Raw genomic sequence first — 24,694 nt, forward strand, 5'->3', positions numbered from 1 at the left:
ATATAGATAAAGGAAAATACAGAGAAAGAAATAAAGGAGATCAAGAAAACAATGATTGCGCAATAAGAGTCTTAGTAAGAGATGGACTTGGAAAAAAAAAAAAAAGACAGAAGCACTTGAGTTGAAGACCACAATAAAAGAAATGAAAAATGCCAAGGAGGGTCTCAAGAGCAGATGGGAACTGGCAGAAGAATGAATCAGTATATTGAATAAAATATGCTTCAAATGAATCAGGCTGAGAAGCAGGAAGAAAAAATAAATATAAAAGCAAAAATATTATAGCCTAAGACACTTCTGGGACACCATCAAGCACACCAATAAACATAATATGGGAGGTACAGAAGGCAAAGCAATATAGAAAGGGTAAAAGTATTCATAGAAATGACACCGAACTTTCCAAACTTAGCAAAAGACATAAATATGCACAACCAAGAAGCCAGGATTAATACAAAACAAGAATAAACATAAAGAAAAACATACCCTGTCATACGTTAGTCACAGTATGGAATGAAAAGCCCAAGGAGAGAGTTTTGAAAGCTGCAAGAGAAAAGCAACATACTATGGACAAAGAAGTCCCAATTAGATTCAGTGCTGATTTCTCATTAGAAACCACAGAGGTAGAAGGCAGTGGGTTGAAATATTTAGTGTTAAGAGAAAACAACAACTAGTCAAGAATTTTATAGCTGCCAAGACTTTCTTTCAAAAGTGAGGGAGATATTAACACATTCTCAGATAAACAAAAGGTGAGGAGTTCATCACCAGAAGCCCTGCTACAAACAATGGTAAAGGAGTCCTTCAGAGAGAAAAGAAAGGACACTGGACAGTGATTCAAAGCAGCATAAGAAAATAAAGATAAGCAGTAAAGGTAACCATTTGGGTAATTATAAATGTCATTATTATTGTAGAGTATTGTTTGGTACGGAAGTCTGCTTCTAACTTCTTACAGGTGCTGAAATGCAAATACATTTATGTTTTTTGACATACAATCTACAAAGATATAAGTGGTAACAAGTACAAATAAAATGGTGAGGGGACAAAGGAATAAAGGAAAAGTACATGTGCAAGTTATTGAAGTTAAGTTGGTATCAAACCATAATATGATGTTATATATTATGGTCTTAAATTTTAACCCAATGGTAACTACAAAGAAAATCAATTGAAAATATATTCAGATATAAATGAGAAGGCACTTAATATGGTACAACACAAAAAATCAAATAAATATAAAAGTAGACATAAACAGAAGTGAGGCACAGAAATGATATAAAAGTTACAAAGCACAACAGCATAAGTATATCCCACATCACCAGCAGTGACTTTAAATGTAAATGGATTAAACTCTCCAGTCTTAACGGCAGAGCTTGGTAAAATGGATATGAAAGCATGACTCAACTATATGCTGTCTGCAAGGGACTGACCTTAAAGTCAAAGATCGCAGTACATTGAGGGTGAAAGGACTGGAAAAAATATATACCATGCAAGAAGTAACCAAAAGAGAGCTGGGACCTATATTATTATTGAATAAAATAGACTTTAAGTCAAACACAGTTATGAGACAAAGATGGTCAAAATATACTGATAAAGGGGACAATGTAACAATTATAACAGATGGACCTAAGAGCAGAGCCCCAAAATATATGAGGCAAATACTGACATTTTTAAGGGAAAAAAAATGATGGTTCTACATTAATAGTAGGAGACTCTGATACACACTTTGTATAATGCATGGAACATCTAGTCAGAGAATCAAAAAGGAAACATAACACTTGAATGACATTCTAAACCAATCAGACCTAACAGATACATATATAGAACAATTCATCCAACAAGAAAACAATGCATGTTCTTCTCGAGTGCCCATAGATCATTCTCCAGGATAGATCATATGTTAGGTCATAAAACAAGTCTCAATAAATCAAAAAGTACTAAAATCATACAATGTATCTTCTCTGACCACAATGGAATGAGGCTATAAATCAGTAACAGAAGGAAAAATAGAAAATTCACAAAAATGTGGAAATTAAACAATATACTCTTATACAACCAATGGGCTAAAGAGGAACTCAGAAGTGAAATTAGGAACTATCTTGAGGTAAACGAAAATGTGAATACAACATACTAAAAACAAATGGGATGCAGCAAAGGCAGTGCTGAGAGGCACATTTGAAGCTATAAACGCTTACATTAAGAAAGAAAAGAGACTTCAAATAAGAGACCTAATTTCAAATCTGGTACAATTAGGAAAAGAAGAAAAGAAGAGCAAATAAAACCCATAGTGAGGAGAAGGAAGGAAACAAAACAATAGAGAGAATCAACAAAAGTAAAATTTGCTTCTTTTAAAAGATCAATAAAATTGAAAACCTTTTAGCTATCTTGACAAAGGGAAAAAAGAGAGATGATACAAATAACAAAAATCAGAAATGAAAAGGGGATATTTCTACCAAACCCCCAAGGACTATAAGAAACATTATGAAAAACTGTACATCAATAAATTGGATAACCTAGATGAAATGAATAAATTCTTAGAAACACCCAAATGGCCTACAATGACTAATAAATATAAATAGCAGAATTCAACAAACCAATTACTAGTAAAGCAATTGAATCAGTAATCAAATACTTTCTAACAAAGAAAAGCCCATGGCCAGATGGCTTCACAGAGGAAGTCTACCAAACATTCCAAGAAGACTTAACTCTAATTCTGCTCAAATTCTTCCAAAAAAAATTGAAGGGGAGGTGTAGCAGTTTGATATTGTTTATGAATTCCAAAAATAGATATTGGATTATGTGTGTGAACTGGTCTTTTCCTCTGGGCATATTAGATTGTATTGGATTCAGGTTTCACTTTTGCTTGATTGAGTAGTGATTAGGTTTTGACTGGGCCACCTCAGTGGGATGTTGAGTCCCACCCCCCTTGGTGGGTGGGGATTCACAGAGAAAATGACAAGACAGAGGAGTTAGTTGGAGTTTTAATGCTGGAGCCCTGGGAAGTAAATACACAGAGAAGCAGGTACGTGAGGAAAGAGAGAAGGCTACATTAGACACAGCAGAGGCCCCAGGAAGAGAGATGAGCTGTCCGCTTGAGAGTTTACAGCTGACCTTGCACAGAGAACAGAGCAGATGAGCCCAGAGGGGAATGCCCCAGGAGAGAGAAGAGACTTATCCCAGCCTACAGCTGATATTGAAGAAGCTGGGACAGTGGAGCCTTAAGAGGAAGAGGGAGGCTGAACCTTGCAGATATCAGCAGTCATCTTGCTCCAACATGAAGCAATAGACTTTGGTGACGGAAGTAACTTGCACTTTATGACCTTGAAAGTATAAGATTCTAACCCAAATAAATACCCTTTCAAAAAGCCAACTGATTTCTAGCAATTTGCTTCAGCTCCCCTTTGGCTAATATAGGAGCATACACTCTCTAATTCATTCTATGGGGCCAACAGCACCCACTTACCAAGGCCAGTTAAAGATACCACAGGGAAAGGAAACTACAGACCAATATTTCCTGTGATTATAGAGGCAAAAATCCTCAACAAAATAGTATATGAAAACGAATTCAATAGTATATGGAAAAAAAAAGTTAAAAAAAAGTAAAAAAAAAAAAAGTATATAAAAAGAATTATATACCATGTTTAAGTTGGATGTATCCCTGGCATAGAAGGCTGGTTGGTCCAACATTAGAAAAATCAATTAATATACTACATTAACAGAATGAAGGGGAAAAGCCATAATTATCTCAATTGACACAGAAAAGGGAATTCACAAAATCCAGCACCTCTTCTTGATAAAAACACTTAGAGCACTAGGAATGGGCATATACATCCTCAACATGATAAAGGGCATATACAAAAGACTCACAGCTAACATCCTACTTAATGGTGAAAGACTGAAAGAAGCAGGACATAGATGTCCACTGTCACCACTGTTATTCAAGCTTGTTCTGGACGTTTTTGCCACAGCAATTAAGAAAGGAAAAGAAATAAAAGGAATCAAAGTAGGGAAGGAAAAAGTAAAACTTTCCGTATTTGCAGATGATATAATCCTGTATACAGAAAATCCTGAAAAATTCACAACAAAGCTCTTAGAATTAATAAATGATTTCAGCAAAGTGGTGGGGTACACGATCAACACTCCTAAGTCTGCAGTTTCTATACACAGCAATGAACAATCAGAAGAAAAAATCAAAAAAATTATTCCACTCACAACAGCAAATAAAATAATCAAATATCTAAGAATAAATCCCACTAAGGATGTAAAGGACTTGTACACAGAAAACTATAAAACATTGCTATAAGAAATTAAAGAAGACCTAAATAAATGGAAGGACATTCCATGTTCATGGATTGGAAGACTATCATTAAGATGCCAATTCTACCCACAGCACTTTACAGATTCAATGCAATCTCATTCAAAAGTCCAACAACTTTCTTTGCAGAAATGGAGAAGTCAATCATCAAATTTATATGTAAGGGTAAGGAGCACCGAATAGCTAAAGTTGTCTTGAAAAAGAAGAACGAAGTTGGAGAACTCACATTTCCCTATCTTAAACCTTAGTAAAAGCCACAGTGATCCAAGCAGCAGGGTACCGAATGAAGACTAACTTGATGGACCAATGGAATTGATTTGAGAGCTCAGAAATCAATCCTCACAGTTATGGTCAACTGAGTTTTGACAAAGGGGCAAAGACGACTCAAGAGAAACAGTACAATTTCTTTAACAAGTGGTGATGGGGAAACTGGATCTACAGTTTCATAAATAAATAAATAAAGGACCCCTACCTTATACCATATACAAAAATAAACTCAAAATGGACCAAAGAGTTAATATATGAGCTAGTACTATCACGTTCCTAGGAAAATATGTAGGGAAGCATCTTCAGAACCTTGTGTTAGACAATGGTTTCTTACACTTTACACCTAAAGCACAAGCAAAAAAAACAAAAAAATAGAAAAGTGGAATCTCATCAAAACTTAAAACATTCACTCCTTTAAGGAGTCCTTAAAGTCCTTAAAGGACTTTATAATGAAAGTAAAAAAACAACCTACATAATGGGAGAAAATAATTGTAAACCATATATCTCATATTTAATATCCAGAATATACAAAGATATTCTTCCACTTAACAACAGAGAGACAAACCACTCAATTAAAAAACAGGTCAAAGGTTTCAATAGATATCACTCCAAAGAAGATAAACAAATGGTCAGAAAGCACATAAAGAGATGCTCAATACCATTAGCCATCAAGGAAATGCAAATCAAAACCACACTCATTAAAATGGATGCTAGTAAAGAAAATGGAAAATAACAAGTGTTGAAGAGGATGTACAGAAATAGGACACCTTATGCATTGCTTGTGGGAATGTAGCCGCTGTGAAAGGCATTTTGGTGATTCCTTAGAAAGCTAAAAATTGAACTAACATGACAATCCCACTACGAGGTACAGACCCAAAAGAATTGAAAGCGGGGACTCGAACAGTTTTTTTCACACCGATGTTCACAGCAGCATTATTCACAACTGCCAAAAGATAGGAGCAATCCAAATGTCCATCAACCAATGAATAAATAAAATGTGGTATATACATAAATGGAATATTATTCAGCTGTAAAAAGGAATGGATTCTTGATATACATAACAACATGGATGAACCTTGAAAACATAGTGTTGAAGGAAATAAACACAAACTCAAAAGGACAAAAATTATATGGTCTCATTGACTTAAATCAATTTGAGTATGCAAATGCATAGTCAGAATATAGAATATAGGCTACGTGGTGGGGGTAAGGAATGGGAAGTTAAGGCTTAAAATATTTGTAATTACTGAAATGTTTAGGTAATAGACAATGGTGATGGTAGCACAAATTTGTGGATACAATTAACAATGGAAAAATGTATCTGAATATGATTAAAAGGAGAAATGTTAGACTGTATATATGGTAACAATAAAAATTTTGTTTAAAGTTCATGGAACTACACTACATGAACAGGAAACTCTACATTACACCATGGACTTTAATTAATAGTACAGTTATTAAAATGTGCTATCAACAATTTTAACAAATGTTCCACGTGAATGCAATGTGCTGGTGGTGAGGTGGTGTAAGGGAATCCTGTATTTTATGTATGATTGTTCCGTAAGCCAGCAACCTCTTTATAAACTTGTGTGCAAAGGCCATTATCAAGAAAGTAAAAACACAACCTTTAGTATGGGAGAATATATGTGCCAACTCTATATTTGATAAAAGCTTAACATCTAGAATATATAAAGTTCTACAACTCAACAACAAAAAGACAAACCAAAGGAAAAATGGACAAGAGACTTGAAGAGGTTTTCCTTCAAAGAATATATACAAATGGCAGGGAAAAAAAAGAAAAAAAAATGTGAAAAGATGGTGTGTATGATTAGCCATTAGGAATTGTAAATCAAAACTACCAGGAGATACCACATCACACCCATGAGAAAGGCTATTACTTTAAAAAAAGAAAATAACAAATGTGATAAAAATAAGGAAAAAATTGTACACAGTTGCAATGTGGAAAAGTTTTGTGGTTCTTCAATTAAACACAGAATTACTTAATACATGATCCAGCACTCTTACTTCTAAATATGCCCAAAAGAAATGAGAACAGCAACTCAAAGAGAGATCCATACACCCATGTTCACAGCAGCAAGATTTACGAGAGCTAAAAGATATAAACAACTCATATGTCAACCAAAAGATAAATGGATAAACAAAATGCAGCATATAAATACAATGGAGTATCATTCTGCCACTAAAAGGAATTGAATTCTGATACATGCCACAACATGGATGAACCCTGAAGACATCATGCTGAATGAAAGCAGTGGAACACAAAAGGACAAATACCGTATGATTCCACTTATATGAAATAATTAGAAAAAGCAAATTCAGAAAGTCAGGAACTAGAACACAGGTTACCAGGGACTGGAGTGGAGATAGGGAATAGGGAGTTATTGCTTAATTGGAACAGAGTTTCTGTTTGGGGTGATGGAAAAGTTTTGGTAATGAATGGTGATGACAATATTGTCAATGTAATTAACACCACTGAATTGTATATTTGAATGCGTTTTAAAGGGGAAACTTTAGGTTTTACATATGTTATCTGAATTAGAAGTTTTTTTTTAACCATAGCATTTCAATAGTAAACAAAAAATAAACAAACAAAAAGATCCCCAAACTAACCACCTATCAATCTCTCTATCCTTCCCTTGCTGCTAATCTATTTCTGGAATAATCAAAATATTCTAATAATAATTGTAGTGAAGAATATACAACTATGTGATTATACCAAACACCACTGGTTGTACATTTTGTATGGATTGTATGCTTTATTAATGTGTAACAATAAATTTGATTCATTTAAAAACAAACAAACCCATAGCATTGCACAACACAGTGAACTGTAATGCAAACTGCAGACTACAGCTAACAGTAAAACTATAATAATAATATTTGATCAATTGTAACAAAGGTACAACACTAATGCAAAGTGTTAATAATAGGGAAAGCTGCGTATGTAAAGTAGAATACTTGGGAGCTTTGTACTTTCTGCGTAATTTTTCTATAAACCTACATATTCCCTAACAAACAAAAAAAAAACTACCAAAGAATCACAAATATATAGAAATATGGGACTAGAATTACATTATTTCTTGCAAGCAATGCTATCATCATTCCAACCTAGATTAAATACATTAACAAAGAATGAATGGTATTAGATAAAATAACCAAGAATGAATGGTTTAACAAATGTGGCAAAAAGTTAATAGTTGGTAAATTTGTGTATGCAGGTATGGGGGTATGTTGGTGTTCTATGTACTATTTTTTGAGGGTATGTTTTTGTGTTTTTTTGCAATTTTCATGTAAATTTGAAATTATTGGGGGGGAAAAGCACATTGAACTCAGTATTAATAATATGAGAAACAGGAAAAGATATCACAAAAAATCATTCAGTTTAATCACGTTTGACATTTCCATACCCTGATCTCAAATCAAAGCTTCAATAGGGAAGTAAAAGACACTTTTTCAGCCGTCAGCTACCTTTCATCTTTTAGATTTAGGCATCATTCTGTACTTTAGAACAAGGGCTCTTAACCTTTTTTGTTCCACGTGTTCCTTTGCCAGTTATGTGAAAATCATGGACCCCTAAGTCTATGCTTTACTGTGTATTATTTAATAAATATATTGCACCCACACCAACGCGTCCCCAAAAGAATGTTTTTGGAATTTAAATCCAAGCTCATCAACCCTTGCTAAGAATTCTCACTTTAGAACCCTATTTTCCAAAATCTTAGTATGCTCATGCTATATCCACTCTCTTCATCAACTTTTTTGGTCTATTCTACAGCCAGTCACTCTATTTTCCCACCCAGTTTAAGCCAAAAATTCACAAGTGTTTTCAGGTAGGCATTAATAAAAAAGAGGATAATTCTCCAATTGGCATTAGTATATTTTGAAAAAAGTCCAGTTACCCAAAACTAATCTCTGATTAGATATTTAGATTGTATAACAATATACAATAAAAGAAATCTGGCAGTAGAAAAACCTACATTTCACATATACACAAATATTTTGACATATACAAAGGAATCATCAAGATAGGTAATTTTAATTGGAAAAAGATGGTCCCTTAACAATACCCTGCAAGTGTTCCTAATTATCATTAACAGGTGTTAATGATAAATATTCTAAAACTCTTATTCTGTTACTCCATTCCCTGCCTACTTCCTCATAGTCAAAGCAGGTATAGAAAGTGTTAAGGAAGCATGCATCAGCTTAGTGTATGTATTAGTGCCTATAAATTAGGGTTAATTTACAATACTCCATAATCGAATAGATTATCATATCCATCTTTAATAATGATTTTTATATTTACATATGAGTACGTATCAGTTTCCACCATGCACCCCCTTGCTGCTAACTTCTATAATGTTGGCTCCTTCTCACCTCAGAGCCTTTATATAGGCTGTTCCTTCTTCCTAAGGAACTCTTTTCCCCCTGGTCAAGTTAACTACTATTTATTAAGACCTCAGCTCAATAAACAGTTCCTTAGGCAAGCTTCCCTTGCTATCACTGATGGGTTACTTCCTCATTCTAAAAGTTCTCGTATGAAATACCATGTACCTCTCTACTGCAACTGGAACAGATGTAACTATACATTTACTTTTATGATTATTTAATATCCTTCTTTATCTCTTGGATGTAATTTAGAAGAAGGTCATGACCTATGTCTACTTTTGCTCACTATCCCAGTGAGCACATAATAGTTGTCAAACGAATTTGTTAAATATATTGGTAAACCACTGGTAAAAAAGTTAACAACAACAACAAAGTTACGAAAAACACCCACTCATATATTATATCTACATATATATTTTTAAAAATCACTATGACTTTTCAGCTGAAAATAGATCACATGGCCATAATTGGTAAAACTCTTCAAACTTTTTGTTTTTCAGAAATATATTAATAAACTAAGTTCAATTCTTGGTGGTAGAAATGGGTGGGTTGGTAATTTACATGATGGAGCCAACTGGAAATAAATTAGATGCAAATAACGCTTATAAAAAAAATGGAGAAAACATAAGCTATATCCCTCTGTTACTGTTAGCATTTACTTATAAATATGACTTATTGTTTTAAAAGTGTATTATTTACTAATGATCCTCAGGACCAGCCTCGGCATGAACTTTATCAAAGGAAAAAGAACCTTGTTACTATCCTCGGATATGTTTTGCTCTTTTAATTATAGCGCATCTCCAACTCATATTCAGCATACACTTGCTTCAGAATTTGATGGATTTTCTAGTCATAACTGCAAAGTTATTGATTTCCTAATTTTTTGTGCAAGTTATTTTTTCCCCTTGATATATACTTTCTGATTTTTCTTTTCTGACCTGCATTCTGGGAAATAAAGTTTTAAAACATAAATGTAAAGTATACTATTTCTAACCACTTCTCTAATTGACCAGGCTACTCTGATTTCTAATCCTAGCTTTCAGACTAGTAAAAATAAGCTTCCTAATCCCCTCATCTGGTTGGTAATCTGTCTTTACCTGATTTACCCCTTTGACTGTGTCAACCTAGTATCTGTTCTCTACCTAGACTCTGAATAATGTATGTCCTACCAGGAAGCCCACTGTGATTAACTCCACACAACTCTAATTGTTTCTTTCTTCTGCATACTAACTTCTATGTTATTTTACAAAGGTTCCTAAAGTGTTTTTCGAACACTTGTTTAAGTCACTTTAAAAAAGTATTTAATCTTCAATTCACCTGTTCTGTTTTTTTCTCTATTCTATCTAGTACTTGAATACCAAAAACAGTACAAAAATGTTGAGTGACAATGTTATCTATATTCTGAGTGAAAATACAATAATTTGGATAGCTGATTAAAATAGTAAAAGTTCATCTTAGAGCCACCTGTTATCTTGCCTTGGGCTCAAACTGGCCTAATGGCTACCACTTTATGACTGATATTCTCAGCTATCACCGACTCCCTAGTCTATTTTACCAGAATAGTGAGAAGTACATTTTGCTGTCAGAAACAAAATATTTGAAAATCAGGATTATAACCATTGTTCGTCCCTCAATTAACTAGGCTTTTCACCCTGTTAGATAAGTCTGACAGACTTTATTCTGTATCAAGCTATGATGCTGTTAGTCAATACTCACTTCTCTTCAAGGCAAAGGATATAGTCATGTGACTATTTTCTTTGATTATTATTCTCCTACTCCTCTCTACACCCACACATGAACTGTGTACACATTAAGGATGTAATTGGTACATATCTTCCAGACCTTTTAACATATTTACATATATATGGCTTATATTATATATATACACATATATAAACATATATATGGTGCATGTAGTATATTTGTTCTTAAACATTATATACATGTTATGTATGCATATCTTTTCAATAAATGGAAAAATACTATCACATTATTTTGCCACTTGCTTTGTCTCATCTGAGAGATCTTTCAATGGTTTTTTGTTTTTTGTTTTGTTTTGAGGTACAGGCAAGGGATTGAACGTAGGACCTGGTATGTGGGAAGACAGTACTCAATGATTTAAGCTCCATCCACTCCCCTCTTTCCATGTTTTTAAACTACAAATCTAAATTTTGTACGGTTGTTTTTAGTTCTTATCATCAGATAGTACTGGTAGTATTTCCTAACTTTATGTGTTATAATATTCTAAAATCAATCATTACTTTCAGTGTCAAGGAAAATGAATAATGTAGATCTTTTTACTGGAATATTTCTTAATTAAATAGCATTTAACCAATTACTCAATCTAATAAATTTTTAATCTCTCCCAAACAGTATGTTGTTTATACCTGCTATGAATTTAGATTTCAATAGGAAAAAAAACCCACAACTATACATAAAGAATGTAAACACTTCATTGGTCAAGATCTACTATTAACAAAAACTAAAAGCTAGATTAATAAAAAAGAAAATTATTCATTATAGCCAATTTGCCTGTTAATTAGAAAAATTTAACACAAAACTCAAGTCATTTTCTGACTTAGCAAAGTAAACTGTACAAAACCAGAATCTGGTAAAGAAAGGTTTTTAAACACTTAATAGGGACATGGAAGTGGCTCAAGCCCTTGGGTGCCTGCCTACCACCTGGGAGGTCCTGGGTACAGTTCCCAAGCCTCCTAAAGAAGACAAGCAAGATACCAAGCTGACGCAATGAGATGATACAACAAAGGGACACAATGAGGAAACATAATGAAAGAAATGACAAGCAGGAGCGGAAGTGACTCAAGCCATTGGGCACCTTCCTCCTACGTGGGAGGTCCTGGGTTCAGTTCCTAGTGCTTCCTAAAAAGAAGATGAACATACAACGAACAGACACAGAGAGCAGACAGCGAGTGCAAAACGAGGGAGTGGGGAGAAAGAAATAAAACAAACCTTAAAAAAAAAAAAACAAACCTCTTAGTAGCTTAAAAAAGAAAAAACAAAAAACTTTCAAAAGTTTACCAACATGCTTAAAACAGATAAACTACAAAGAGCAGGAGTGTCAGCCATAAAAAGCAAAATTAAATTAAATTAATATCTACATTATGCAGATCTAGACTCCTCTCATATACATAGGAACATGGAGTAAGATGACTTACTTTTATTTTCTAATAAGCAACATACTGCCATGTTCTTCAGGCTGGAACAGGAGTCAAATCAATAAAAAGAAAACTAAAATCTACTACAGAACTCACCAGTCTTAACTAAACTGGACTAATTAAATAGTTCAACAAAATAGCCTGTTAAGTTTTATCATTATTAAACAAAATACTAAAATATTTCACAGCTCTTTTATTCTCCCATGTTTCACAGAATATAAATATCATTCTCAGAATTCTACGAAGAATTAGATGTTAATACCACTAAATGAAGAAAAAAGAATTGATAAAGAGTGGCATGATTTAGGAAGCCCTATAGCTTTACAAAATCATTGCCATCAACTGGTGCTATTTGTAGCTAGTATGAGCTTTCAGATATATAGGAAACTGAACACTGTAGCTTTAATTGAAGTTTCAATGTTATAAACAGTTAGATGTCTGGCTCTGGCCTGCATTCTAATACCATCAGCAGAACAGAGATGGGAAGCATAAACAAACCTTTTAACTAGATTACAGTCTCTAAAATAGTCTAGAAATCCTTCAGCACAAACTCCTATTTGACAAATGTGGAAGGAAAATGTTTTTGGAACAGTGTTAAAAAATAAACTCTATATATTGTCATTACTGGAACATATATTTGACTTCCTACATATTTTGTTGTCATTTAATATTCATTAGTGATAAACTTTACATCTAACTTGACAGATAAATCAAAATCCTTTTTATCTTTCGTGGCAGCTGTTTTTCAGATCAGCATATCCCAAGTAAGAAAGCTATTTAAAAATCAATATTTTCTTGTGTTGAATGTGAATTACTACCCTCCCCCAACATCAGTGTACTTATGCATTCTAGATTATTATTTTTAGGTACTAATAAGAAGAATGTATGGATTAAGCTAACTAATGGCCAAAAGGTTAGTTGGCAGTTCTGGATTCAAGGTGCATAAAATAGATACCTGGGGATACTGGATAAATCTTAATGTAATTTAGCACTTGGTCAACCTTAAGAAACATTTTATGTTTACTCTCACTTCTAAAATACAGATGCTAAAAAACAAAACATAACAAAAAAACAGCACAGGAATGTAAGTTTTAACACTATCCTATCTAGAAAATTTCCTTCTCATTGCTAGAATCTTGGTTGGTTGACAAAAGAACACAACAAATCACGGAAGTATAAAAATTTTTCACAATTGCTGAGTCAGTAATTGAGTTACACAATCCATTTTAGTCCTTAAGAAAATGCATTCTAATAATTTACTTAGTGACAAAGAATTTAAATACAACTTCTTTAAGAAAAGGTCAACGGAAATAAGGATTCAAATCAAGATTTGTCACATCCAACTTTAAATGAAGTACACACTGTCACCAGGTATGACACCATTTAGTGATTTTCTTTTCCATCATGCTCATCTACATTAGAAGATACAACTTAAAACGTTAGATCTGATTCTCATCCTGTATCTTTGAAGAGTTATACTGAGCCATTGCAACTTCTGATATATTATATGAAAAGAAATACCAGAAAAATACTGAAGATTTAGAATTTTTACTTTTAACTGAAGTAACCTCAGGTTATCTAAGGAAATTATTTGGAACCATAGACTTATTCTATCCCCTTGGTTGTTAAGATGTTGTAAAAGCAAGAAACTACATTTGTAATAACCTTTCCTTTCTGAAATATAATAGATATAGAATAACTCTTTAGCATTTTAAAATGTTTCCAAAATCTGCAGGTCATAATGCATTGGCAAAATACTTATAGGATAATAGAGTTGATGTAATCGTATATGATGAATGTGTAATTACTTTGGATGTATATGAAAGTTACTTGATTAATAAAAAGGAATTATTTTTTATAGTACTCTTTTCTCTTAAAAGCAGACAATGTAAAAATCAACTGTTAGCTAGGCCAAAACATATTTTAATTGAGTAGCTATTTCAAATAACTGGTAGTAATTTAGGCATCTGGAGAATCCAACAAGTTCTCCACTGTTACACTAAAAATATTGCTGATTTCTAAGTTGTAATAAAAAGAGCACATTCAACTTAATCTAATATATATAATAGTAGTAATCATGAAAATGTTGAAGGTATATGTACATATACACCAAAGCACTAAACAATATAAAAATCCCCCTTGTTTAGAGGTTTTACACTGTCAACATACTTACATAAAAAACTTTACAGTAAATATTCATTGGTCACAAATCACTGGAACCTTCAAACTTCATCTAACAAAATGCTAAATGTAACTTCATGAACATTAAAGGAAGTTCAATATAAGGCCTAAATGTCTTTTTTGTCATACAGAGAAGACTGACAATGTATATTTTATTTCAAGTTTTGTACTGGTCTGCATATATGTTCCTAATAAAGGGGTGGGATTTTGTTTGTTTTTCCATCCTTGCAAACTTTCAGAAATTTTCTATCATTGTATCCATAAGCTACCAGGGCCATGATTTTAATAATGTTTATCGGACTGATACAAACCCTTTACTGTGGGTGTGTTTAAATTAGAAATTGTCATAATTTAGTGTGACATAACTAGTGTATAACGATAGCATGCTGTTTTGTCAATACTTGATTTCCTCATGTGTAACGTGGGAACAATAATGCAGAATTCACAGGACCACTCTAAAGACTGATTTGATTGATAAATTTATCACAGTGCTAAGTACTTACAATAAAAGGTTACTATGATTATTACTAAAATAGAAATTTAAGAATGAATGTGAAAGCAATCAGAATGGAAGCCTCAAGAGTCTACCTTCATAAGATCCAGCATCAGCAGAGGCATCCCTTCCTTCTAAACTGTGAGTCAACACTATTCTAAAAAGTATACTTTAAGGAGGTCAAGGGAATCCAGTCCTCTTTCTCACTAATAAACTTATCAAGGGTATATGAGGGAAGCAGATTTGGCTCAATGGATAAAGCATCCACCTACCATGGGAGGTCCAAGGTTCAAACCCAATGCTGATGTGCACAAGGAGTGCCGTGCCATACAGGGGTGTTTCCCACATAGGGAAGCCCTGCGAGCAAGGAGTGTGGCCAGTAAGGAGAGCTGCCCCATGTGAAAAAAGTGCCTGCCCAGATGTGGTGCTGCACACACGGAGAGCTGATGCAGTAAGATGACGCAACAAAGAGACACAGATTCCTGGTGCTGCTGACAAGAATACAAGCGGACACAGAAGAACACACAGCAAACGCACACAGAAAGCAGAAAACTGGGGGGGGGGGGGGGAGTGGGAGGGGAGAGAAATAAAAGAAACAAAATAAATTCTTAAAAAAAGGGCATATGAAAGCCATGACAGGAACTTTGTGACACATCCCCCTAAGAAACTTCAAATTCATTTTACTAAAGCAGTAGAAACAATATCACATAATAAAGATTATTTTTACAGCTTATTTAGAACTAGACCTAAGAAGTTCCTAATGAGGACCTTGGAGAAATACATCTAGTAAACATTAAAAATTCCAAAATTTTTAAATAGTATATATTAATTAATCCATGATAATTAAACCATACAAAGTTATACTGCCAGATTTGTTAAAATATGGTATAAAACATCTAAAAATTCAAAAGGAAATTGTGTAATGTATTCCAATGAAGCAAGAAAGATAACTTGCTATATTACATTTAAAAATTTACTCTAGAAAAAATATAATTTGAAGACTTGGGCTTATTTCTTAGAATAATTTAAGAAGTGACTTTAATGAGAAGTGCTGGTGATCTTCAAATAAGAGCATTATGGTTAGCTCTTAAAAACCAGCACTTAGTCACATAGCCTATTTTCATGGTTTCAAATCAACCCTATACAGAATAGTAATCCCCAGAATATAGTGTTAAGGGGAAATTTTTTCTTTATGTTTTTCAGTTTTAATAAAATACAGCAGTAAACTTCCTACACATGCATTTTGCACCTAACATTATCCATTTAATTAATATAAAATTTCTTTATGTAAAAACATGAAAATAAAAATATAACCAATACAATTTTGGAACACAGTTAGGATGTATTTTCTACATTAAACTGCAGGGACTATCTTTGTTTCTCTAATGCCTAGCACAATATCTGCAAACAGTAGGTGCTCAATAAATGTTTAATGAATAGTTAAATACAATCTGTTTTGCACATACATTTAAAATCCAGACAAATTTGCAAAGGTACATAAGTTGGACATAGACTTTCTGGCTGACTTCATGGGGTCCCACTGACGACTAGGAGTAAATCTTCATATCCATAGAAAACTGGAAAGTTGGTAATTGTCTGGGTAAGGACCAAAAAAACAAAGTCAGGGAAACTTGTCACCTAAGTTAATAGTTGCTTTACAGAGATGGTAAAAGTGGCCTAATTATTTCAAGAGCCTATAATTGTACCAGTCACTCAGTGAAATAAAATTTAAGTGAGTATAACCTGAACATGTTTGTTTTTTTACTATGCCTTACTCGAAGTAAATCACTTTTTGTCAAATTGTATCCTGTACATGGATTAGAAGGGGATATGTTTTTACTTATTAGTACTATATTGTTAACAGGGTTTAATCTGGTTGTTGACTAGAAAAAGAAAGCAGAAGTAAAAACAAAGAAAAAAATTCCTTGATAAGAAAAATTTTGATGATAGTGAAGAAATCAGAGCAGGGAGGAGAGGAAAGAGAGGTAGGGAATCCCATATGCCGGAATAAAGAAATTCTCACAATAGTAATAATCCATGATGGGTGAAATCAGCATTTCTTAACGAAGACCACCACCAATAAGTTATTATAAATGGTCACAATTATGGCTTTAAAGTTATTTACCTTAATATTCTTAAAAGACTGTATCACCATATAAAACCTTTAAGTGCTCTCCACAGAACCATGTGTGGAAGTTTCATTTTTGACAAACAAAAATGAGGCAATGTAGCATAACGAGTTTTGGGAGACCTGAGTTCTTTAGACTCTGTTGGGTCCACTTACAGACCATGGAACCTTGGACAAGTCCCTCAAGTTCTCTGAACTTCAGTAACAGGGAAAATGAAGAGCAAAGTGACTTACAATATGTTACGTAAGTGGAAAATTACAATCCTAAAGTATCAACAATTTAAAGCCATTAAAAAATAAAGGGTTTTCTGAAAGTTAAATCACACTTTGGAGAAAGAGGAATCATCAAACGATAAACCGGTGACCCTAGGGATGGTGTGATAAGGAATATTTTCAAATAAAAATAGCAACAAAGTAAGTAAAGGTATTCTACTCAAGACTAAACTTTTACTCCGCTGCCTAGGGGAATTACCACAGTTACATGCAGGATTCAATTTGCTTTATTTAAAATTTATTTTGTTACTAAATTTTACTTTCTCCTAAGTTAAGGTTCTTGAGGTTTTAAGGTGAGGAAAAGATATCATAAATTGACCTGGAATAGTAGTATTGATGTTTGAGGGAAAAATTTGAACTTGGCACAGGTTTTTGCTTAAACACACCAATTACACCTCAGAGAAAGGTTAAGAACTTTCAAATTTATAATGAAAAGGAGGGAAATAAGACCATATTGTTTATTGCTGCACAGGTTTTTTCCATGTGTAAATATCTACTTCTGCATAGTTAGTAATTAACAATTTACAGAACAAGTTTCTACAAATATACAGTGTTGTTCTGCCACTAAAATAAGTATATTATGTCTTGACTTTACCAGCAAGAAATAAAAAATTAAGAGCATTATGTCTTCATAATATCTACATCAGATTTTACCAAATACCTTTCTAGATTTTTTTTTCTTCAATGCTTTCAAGTTGATCAAATTGCTGTTTTCTTATTACCAGTCTGAGTGCAAAACTGCCACTTTACAGAAAGATATTTTTTGCTGACATAAATTATGGGATCAGAGAAATGCAGTTACAAAAAAGGGTGTGAATGTGTGTGTACGTGAAGTTGGGGGGTGGAGGAAGAAAGAGAAAGGGGGGGGAAGGGAGAAAGTGCATATGTGCATCCATCTTCAAGGAATTGATAAAGAAATGTATATGTGGAACAAAATACCACTTTCCAACAAAAGCCCTAATAAAAGGCCTATATAAGGTTTCTACCTACTTTCTAGCAACTGTGAAATAAAAATATAGAACTCAATTTGAAAGCCATTCACTAATAATATACCATTTAAAAACGGAGAATAGTGATATTTATCAAGATTGTTACAATATAAACCTAAATCTGAATTTATCTTTCAAGGTAAATCTAACTACAATTTATATACTAACTACAATTTCATACTGTCTTTGATTCATGAAAATATGTTTTAGAAATTTGTTTTTCACATATAGTGAGCAATTTGGTTTGGTACCCTAAGAAATGAAAAACTCATCTCATTTTACATCAGTAAATAAATAATTCAGTTAATCCTGCCTGTGGTACCAATCCAGCAAACTACTGATGGAGAGGTTTGGCCTTCCATGAAGCCAGAACAAAATAAAGTTTTCAATGGGGATTACTTCAGACAACTTACAAAGATTAGAAAAATTCCCAGATTTATTATAAAATAGCTAATATTCTCATTTTATGGGACATAAAAATCAGGAATTTATGTGGGAAGAGACAATACCAGTGATATTTAAACTTTAGGTATTCTGAGCTTTAACTTTATGTATTGATACATCAAACATTTAATACAAAAAAAGCAATAATAGAAGTCAAAACCTAACCAAAGGCCTCTATCAACTAAACGTGAAATTTTCTAGCAAATGTGACAAAATGAAAAAGAAAAGAAAAATTAAACCCTCAAAGCAAAAACCAATCAAGTCTGTTCCAACACTGAAGTCAATATTCAAATCATATGCAAGACCAAAAAGGGGAAAACATTTAGGTCTACGAATGGATAAGCAGTTCCAATACAATCCAGCTCCCGACATTTTCACACTCAGAAACAAATGCAGTGGAGCTTTTCCTGGAGAAAGAGAAAAAAGCTCTCCAAATGAATGTTTTAAGTGACATCTAGAAAGTGTGCCTCTTTCTGTCTCTTTCCCTGGCGCCTCACTGGAGGAAGGAGGGGGTTGTTTTTGTATTCTCCCCCACTGGAGCAAGACACAATCAGATGTTAGCTGGAGGAGAGAAACCACTTTTGACAACAGCAAATATAAATAAAAGTGCCCTTCCTCCCCTGACAGGATGAACAACCTACCTCACACACCCCTCCCCACTCCAACCCCTCCTTCACCCCCCCCCAGCACCACCCCTTCCTCACCCCCGAGCTCCACTGCGTATGTGGTTTGGTGCTACGGTTGCCCCGGAGTGAAAGTCAGAACCAGAAGAAGGCAATGAAGCCCCACAGACACACTTACCTTTCCTGCCCCCCACTTTTGAGTGCCTTCCCTGGAGCTGTGGAGGATGACACAAAGGGTAATAAAGGGGGGAGTGGAGGAGGAGGAGGCGAAGGAGGAGGAGGAGAGCTGGGGAAGTGGCTGCTCCTGGGTGTAGTGAGATGTCTCCAGCCAGGGCCAAGCAGCAGCAGTAGCAGCAGCACCAGCAGCAGCACCAGCAGCAGCAGCAGCAGCAGAGAAGGGTCTGTGTTGCTAAGAGGCTTTTGGTCTTTCTCTCCTCCTCTCACGGCCAAAGAGGAGGGTGGAGGGGGCTCGAGAGGGAGGCGAGTAGAGGGGTGAGGGGGTAGGAGTCGTAGATGGGGGGTTTCGAAGAAGAAGAAACTCCTTCTCCTTCTCTCTCAGGCTCAATCCCCCTCTCAGGGCTCAGGGTTGGAGGGTGGGGGAAGGAACTCAGACGCCTTCCCCCCACCCCCCTTAATTCAAGGTTGAAGTGGGGTAAAATTAGTGTCCTGTCCCTTTAAAAAGAGAAATAAAAGGTGCCCCCCCTCTGCCACTGCCTCTCTCTTCATCATCAGCTGCTGCTGCTGCTGGGGTCTCTCTGCTTGGGGGGGAGGGGGGTCGGGTAGAAGAGATAGGAGGCACTCACTGCGCATGTCCCTCCCTGACGGAAGGCTGGTTGGTTGAAGGCAGGAGGAGGGGGAGGGGAGGAAATGAGATGGTTTCCCAGAAGTCTCCGAGGCGCTCGCGACCCGGAAGACATTGTCGCAGGGGCTAGAGGGGCGGGGACGGGGACAGGAGGAAGTCGCTACTCTTACTCCACCCTTCCCCGCTCGCTCCTCCCGCTTAAGGGAAAGTGCAGGAACGGAAGTGGGCGGGGACAGAGGCAAGAGGCAGTCACGTGTTTGGGCAGGAAGGCCAGGGAGGGGAGAGGCGGTACTGGGTGGGGAGAGGCGGTACTGCGCGGGGCACGCCGGGAGTAGTTGCGTGGGGTTGGCAGAAGCAGGTGAAACAGAACGTGAGTACCCAGTAAGACGAGCTTGTAAAGCGGTTTCCGCTGGTTCTGGATCCCCGCTGTGTCCTGGTAAGAGAAGGCTCTTCTTTCAGGGGTAAGGCGGGCCTCAAAACGAAGGCCAGGGCCTCCACGGGCGCAAGTCGAAACGAAAGGGGAAGGATGGAAAGCTGTGGAGCCTGGGAATGCGGGAAGGGGGCAGGCTTATGTAGGCCAGGCAGGCCAGGACCACGAAACAGGCAGACTAGTGCTGTCTCTTAGCCTTCCCGCGAGGTTGCAGAAGAATCCCTGACGAGCATATGGAGTTCTCAGGAGACAAGATCTGCGGTGGGGTGGCGACTACACCCGCTGGTTGGTGAGGAACGTGAGGTCTGTGTGTAAGAGAAAAATGGGCATTGGAACCTCAGCAGGTGACTAGCGATTGCTTCCTCACCTCAGAGCAAGGCATCTCTTCATCCAGGAAAATAAGCCCCGCGTGTAATTGTGAACGAGCTTCTGGCATCAGATGTATTGCGCCCTTTGGACTTTACATTTCAACCCTCTCTGAAATTCTGGTATGGCTTGGGGGAAGGAGCAGACGGGGAATTCTTGAGTTGTGTAGTCCTTGATGATGAGTGTTTGGTTGAAGGGCGGGAAGCATCGTCATCAACAGTTTTTCCTTCTTACACAGGTCAGAGATTTTTTAAATGGGCATTTTGTCATAAGCCTCTTTGGGTACCAGCCTCGGATTTTGAGTCCTTGGTTTCACATAGACTAAATGCTACATATTTTTGCTGGAAATAATGAATTTGCTTTAAAAAAAATCAGAATTCAAAACATTCAAGAAAGGACGATAAATTTACAATGATAAAGCCTTCAGTAAACTAAAATATCACTGTTTCTTTTTCACATTCATTTTAAAGAATCTAAATTTAATTCTTTTATTGGTTGCTATTATTAAATTCTTTAAAGGGTCCTTTGGGGTGCAGGGTCAATTAAAGCTACGACTTGGTTTCAAGGTCGACTTCCTATATGTTTTGGCAGCAGACTCTGTTATCCATTTTTGCCTAGTGCTTCTACCTTTCGGTATGTACAGTAATAGCGTCAAGGGGAATTAAAACCACACTCTTGTGCCTTGAAATCTTCTACATGTTGAAACCAAAGGTCTTCTAGTTTATAGCAAAAAAAAAAAAAAAAAAAAAGTGAAGCAGTTGAAGTGCATAAGAAAATTTAAAAAATAATTTTAATGGTAAAATACAAGAAACATGCAGAGAAGTGCACAAAGCATAGATGTGCAGTATACTGAATAATTATAAAGTGAAAACTAACTAGAACCAAAATCAAGAACCAGAACTTTCCTAGCACCTGAGAAGTGCCCCTCCCCCAATTGAGACGTTATCATTTCCTCTTCCTCATCTATCAGACTCTTCTCCATCACAGAGGTTAATACTCTCCAGATTTTTGTGGTAATTACTCTTTTCTTTCTAGCATTTTTTATCCGCTATGTTAGCATTCTTAAACAATAAAGATTAGTTTTTCAAGTGTTATTCTGAATGTTCTGTATGTATTCTTATGCACATGGGCATGCTTTTTTTGTAGGATGTATATGTTTATCTTCAACTTCATTAGATTATGCCAAATTTTTCCACCAAACTGGATATACCAATTTGTACTCCCACCAGTTCGCTTTATTTCTACATTCTCACCAACAGTTGATGTTTTCATTTTTGTCAACTTGATGAATGTAGCATTATCTTATTGTTTTCCTTTGACTCCCTTGGTTACTAATGAGGATGAGCACCTTTTCAAAAGTTTACTGGGCTTTTAAAAAATAGTCTTTTTAAATCTTTACCACAGTTTTTCTGTTGTGCTGTCTGTGTTTTACTTGAAGATATGTGGGGGTGTGATGAAGTGTTCTTGGAGACTTTCTTTCTGGATCATATTTTTGTCTCCATTTAAAGTCCAGGAAACATGTTCTATACTTGTTCTATCCGGTACTGCAGTTGCTACCTAAATGTAGTTATTGATCACTGGAAATATGGCTAGTGTGACTGAGAAACTGAAATTTTAATTAATGTTCATTTAAATTTGCGAATTAGTACTTGATTCAGTTATTGGAAAACTTTAAATTATGTTTGGAACAGCTTGAGTGCATGAATCTACTGTCTTAACTAAATTTTATGAAATTATAGATCAGATATTTCTGAGAAAATTTAGAATCTAATTTGTAATGTGCTGTAAATGACAAATAGACACTAGATTTCTAAGAATTAATATGAATGTAGAATGTAAAATAACCTCAGTTTTAAAATTTTGATTACATCAAATTTACAATAACCTAGTTTTACCTCGTTTTTTCTTTTTTTTAATGTGAGTACTAGAAAATTAAAATCACATGTGGGTGACTTTCAGCTACTTCTGTTGAGCAATGCTGTTCTTTACCATTAATGTCAAGTTAGCTGTTCCTGTATATTTACTACTTTCTTTGTTCTTTATTTCTTCCTGAATCTCTAACTTATCTTTTGTGATCTTTTTCTTTATGAAGTTCCTTAATGAAGGCATGCTGGTGGTCAGTTCTCTTAATTTTTCCTTACATTATCATATTTTTATTACACGTTCAATCATGAAGAATTCTTCAGATCTCCATTATTTTTTGACTTCCATTATTGATGTTAAGAGGTTGTCATCAGTCTAATTCTTGGTGCTTAGTAGGAAATATGTCTTTTAAAATACTCCTTTGTCTAAGGTTTTATATCTCACCATGATGTTTTAGTGTATAATTCTTTATTCTGTTCATTGTTTTGTTGGGATCCTTGAATCTGAAGGTCAGTGTCTTTAAACATCAGCTATGCCCATTCTGTTTCTAGTTACCTGCTGAAAATTATTCATTTTATTGACATAGTTATTGTACTGTATTTGTTATCTCTGACAGATAATTCCAGTTTCTGAGTTTTTTATGAGCCTATTTCTGCTGGTGTTTGCTCATAATACCTTTTCTTTTGTGTGCTTACATGCTTGTTGTTGACTTTGAAAAAATATGAGATTGTATCTTAAGAAAGAATTTGCCTTTGCTTTTTCTAAAAAAAAATTGAAAAAATTTTTTTTATTTTAAAAAAAATTTTGGAGTACATAAATGTTACATCAAAAATACAGGGCATTCCCATATTCCTCACCCCTTCCCCCTCCCACACTTTTCCCCATTAACGACACCTTTCATTAGTGTGGTGCATTTGTTACAGTTGATGAACACAAATTGAAGTATTGTTACTAACCATACTCTATAGTTTACATTATGGTTTACACTTTGTGACACACAATTTTATAGGTTTTTTTTTTAAGATTTATTTATTTTATTTCTCTCCCCTCCCCCACCCCGGTTGTCTGTCCTCTTTGTCTATTTGCTATGTGTTCTTCTTTGTCCTCTTCTGTTGTTGTCAGCTGCACCGGAATCTGTGTTTCTTTTTGTTGTATCATCTTGTTGTGTCAGCTCTCCGTGTGTGTGGCGCCATTCCTGGGCAGGCTGAACTTTCTTTTGCCCTGGGCTCTCCTTACCGGGTGCACTCCTTGCATGTGGGGCTCCCCTACGTGGGAGACACCCCTGCGTGGCAGGGCATTCCTTGTGCACATCAGCACTGCGCATGGGCTAGCTACACATGGGTCAAGGAGGCCCAGGGTTTGAACCGTGGACCTCCCATGTGGTAGACGGACGCCCTAACCACTGGGCCAAGTCCGCTTCCCAATTTTATAGGTTTTGACAAAATGTGTAATGGCCTGTATCAGTCATTGCAGTGTCATGTTGAACAATTCCAGTGTCCCCAAAATGTCCCATGTTACACCTCTTCTTCCCTTTCCCTCTCTTGAGAACCTCTGGTGACCACTGCCTTTGTATCAGTGTTACAAGTTCTTCCATTACTAAAATAATAATAAGTCAACTTTTGTCCATAGGCATATTTCCCTCTTATGTTTGTTCATTTCTCAGTCTTGAGGATTTGGGGATGGTGATGCCCACTCAGCTTCCGATTGAGAGGGGGCTTAGATCCCATGGGGCAAATAGGTAGAATTGCCTTGCCTGCATTGTACATGCTCAGTGTCTTTCGAGATGGGTCTTGTCCATCATTATCCTCTTGTTAATTGTCCTGAATGAGCCCCATGAATTGGAGGGTAGGTGTTGTTTGCAACTCTGCCGAAATTCAAAGCTCAACCAGTGTATGAACAGCCAAAAGATGGAAGTTTCTGGGACACATATATAATGGGTATAGTGTTAA

General features: G+C 35.5%; 2 protein-coding genes across 27 annotated transcripts in view; one reads left to right on the forward strand and one right to left on the reverse strand.

Annotated features, from left to right (window-relative positions):
• MBD5 (methyl-CpG binding domain protein 5) overlaps window positions 1-20,207 on the reverse strand; it is a 438,647-nt gene extending 418,440 nt beyond the window's left edge. For 6 of the 16 annotated variants that reach the window (XM_058300959.2, XM_058300953.2, XM_071216442.1 and 3 more), the window contains exon 1: window positions 19,463-20,051. The gene's annotated coding sequence lies outside the window, so the exon portion shown is untranslated. Of the gene's footprint in view, window positions 1-19,462; window positions 20,067-20,087 lie in introns of those variants that run through there. The other 10 variants (XM_071216447.1, XM_071216449.1, XM_058300955.2 and 7 more) reach the window with 8 other exon arrangements.
• The window catches only part of ORC4 (origin recognition complex subunit 4), a 133,711-nt gene continuing 128,386 nt past the window's right edge, over window positions 19,370-24,694 (forward strand). The window contains exon 1 of one of the 11 annotated variants that reach the window (XM_058300965.2): window positions 19,370-19,520. In XM_058300965.2, the coding sequence (XP_058156948.1) occupies window positions 19,439-19,520 (82 nt within the window). In that variant the 5' untranslated portion in view covers window positions 19,370-19,438. Of the gene's footprint in view, window positions 19,521-20,240; window positions 20,548-24,694 lie in introns of those variants that run through there. The other 10 variants (XM_071216456.1, XM_058300966.2, XM_058300967.2 and 7 more) reach the window with 10 other exon arrangements.

This window comes from Dasypus novemcinctus, chromosome 7, assembly GCF_030445035.2.
Source record: "Dasypus novemcinctus isolate mDasNov1 chromosome 7, mDasNov1.1.hap2, whole genome shotgun sequence".
NCBI lineage: Eukaryota > Metazoa > Chordata > Mammalia > Cingulata > Dasypodidae > Dasypus > Dasypus novemcinctus.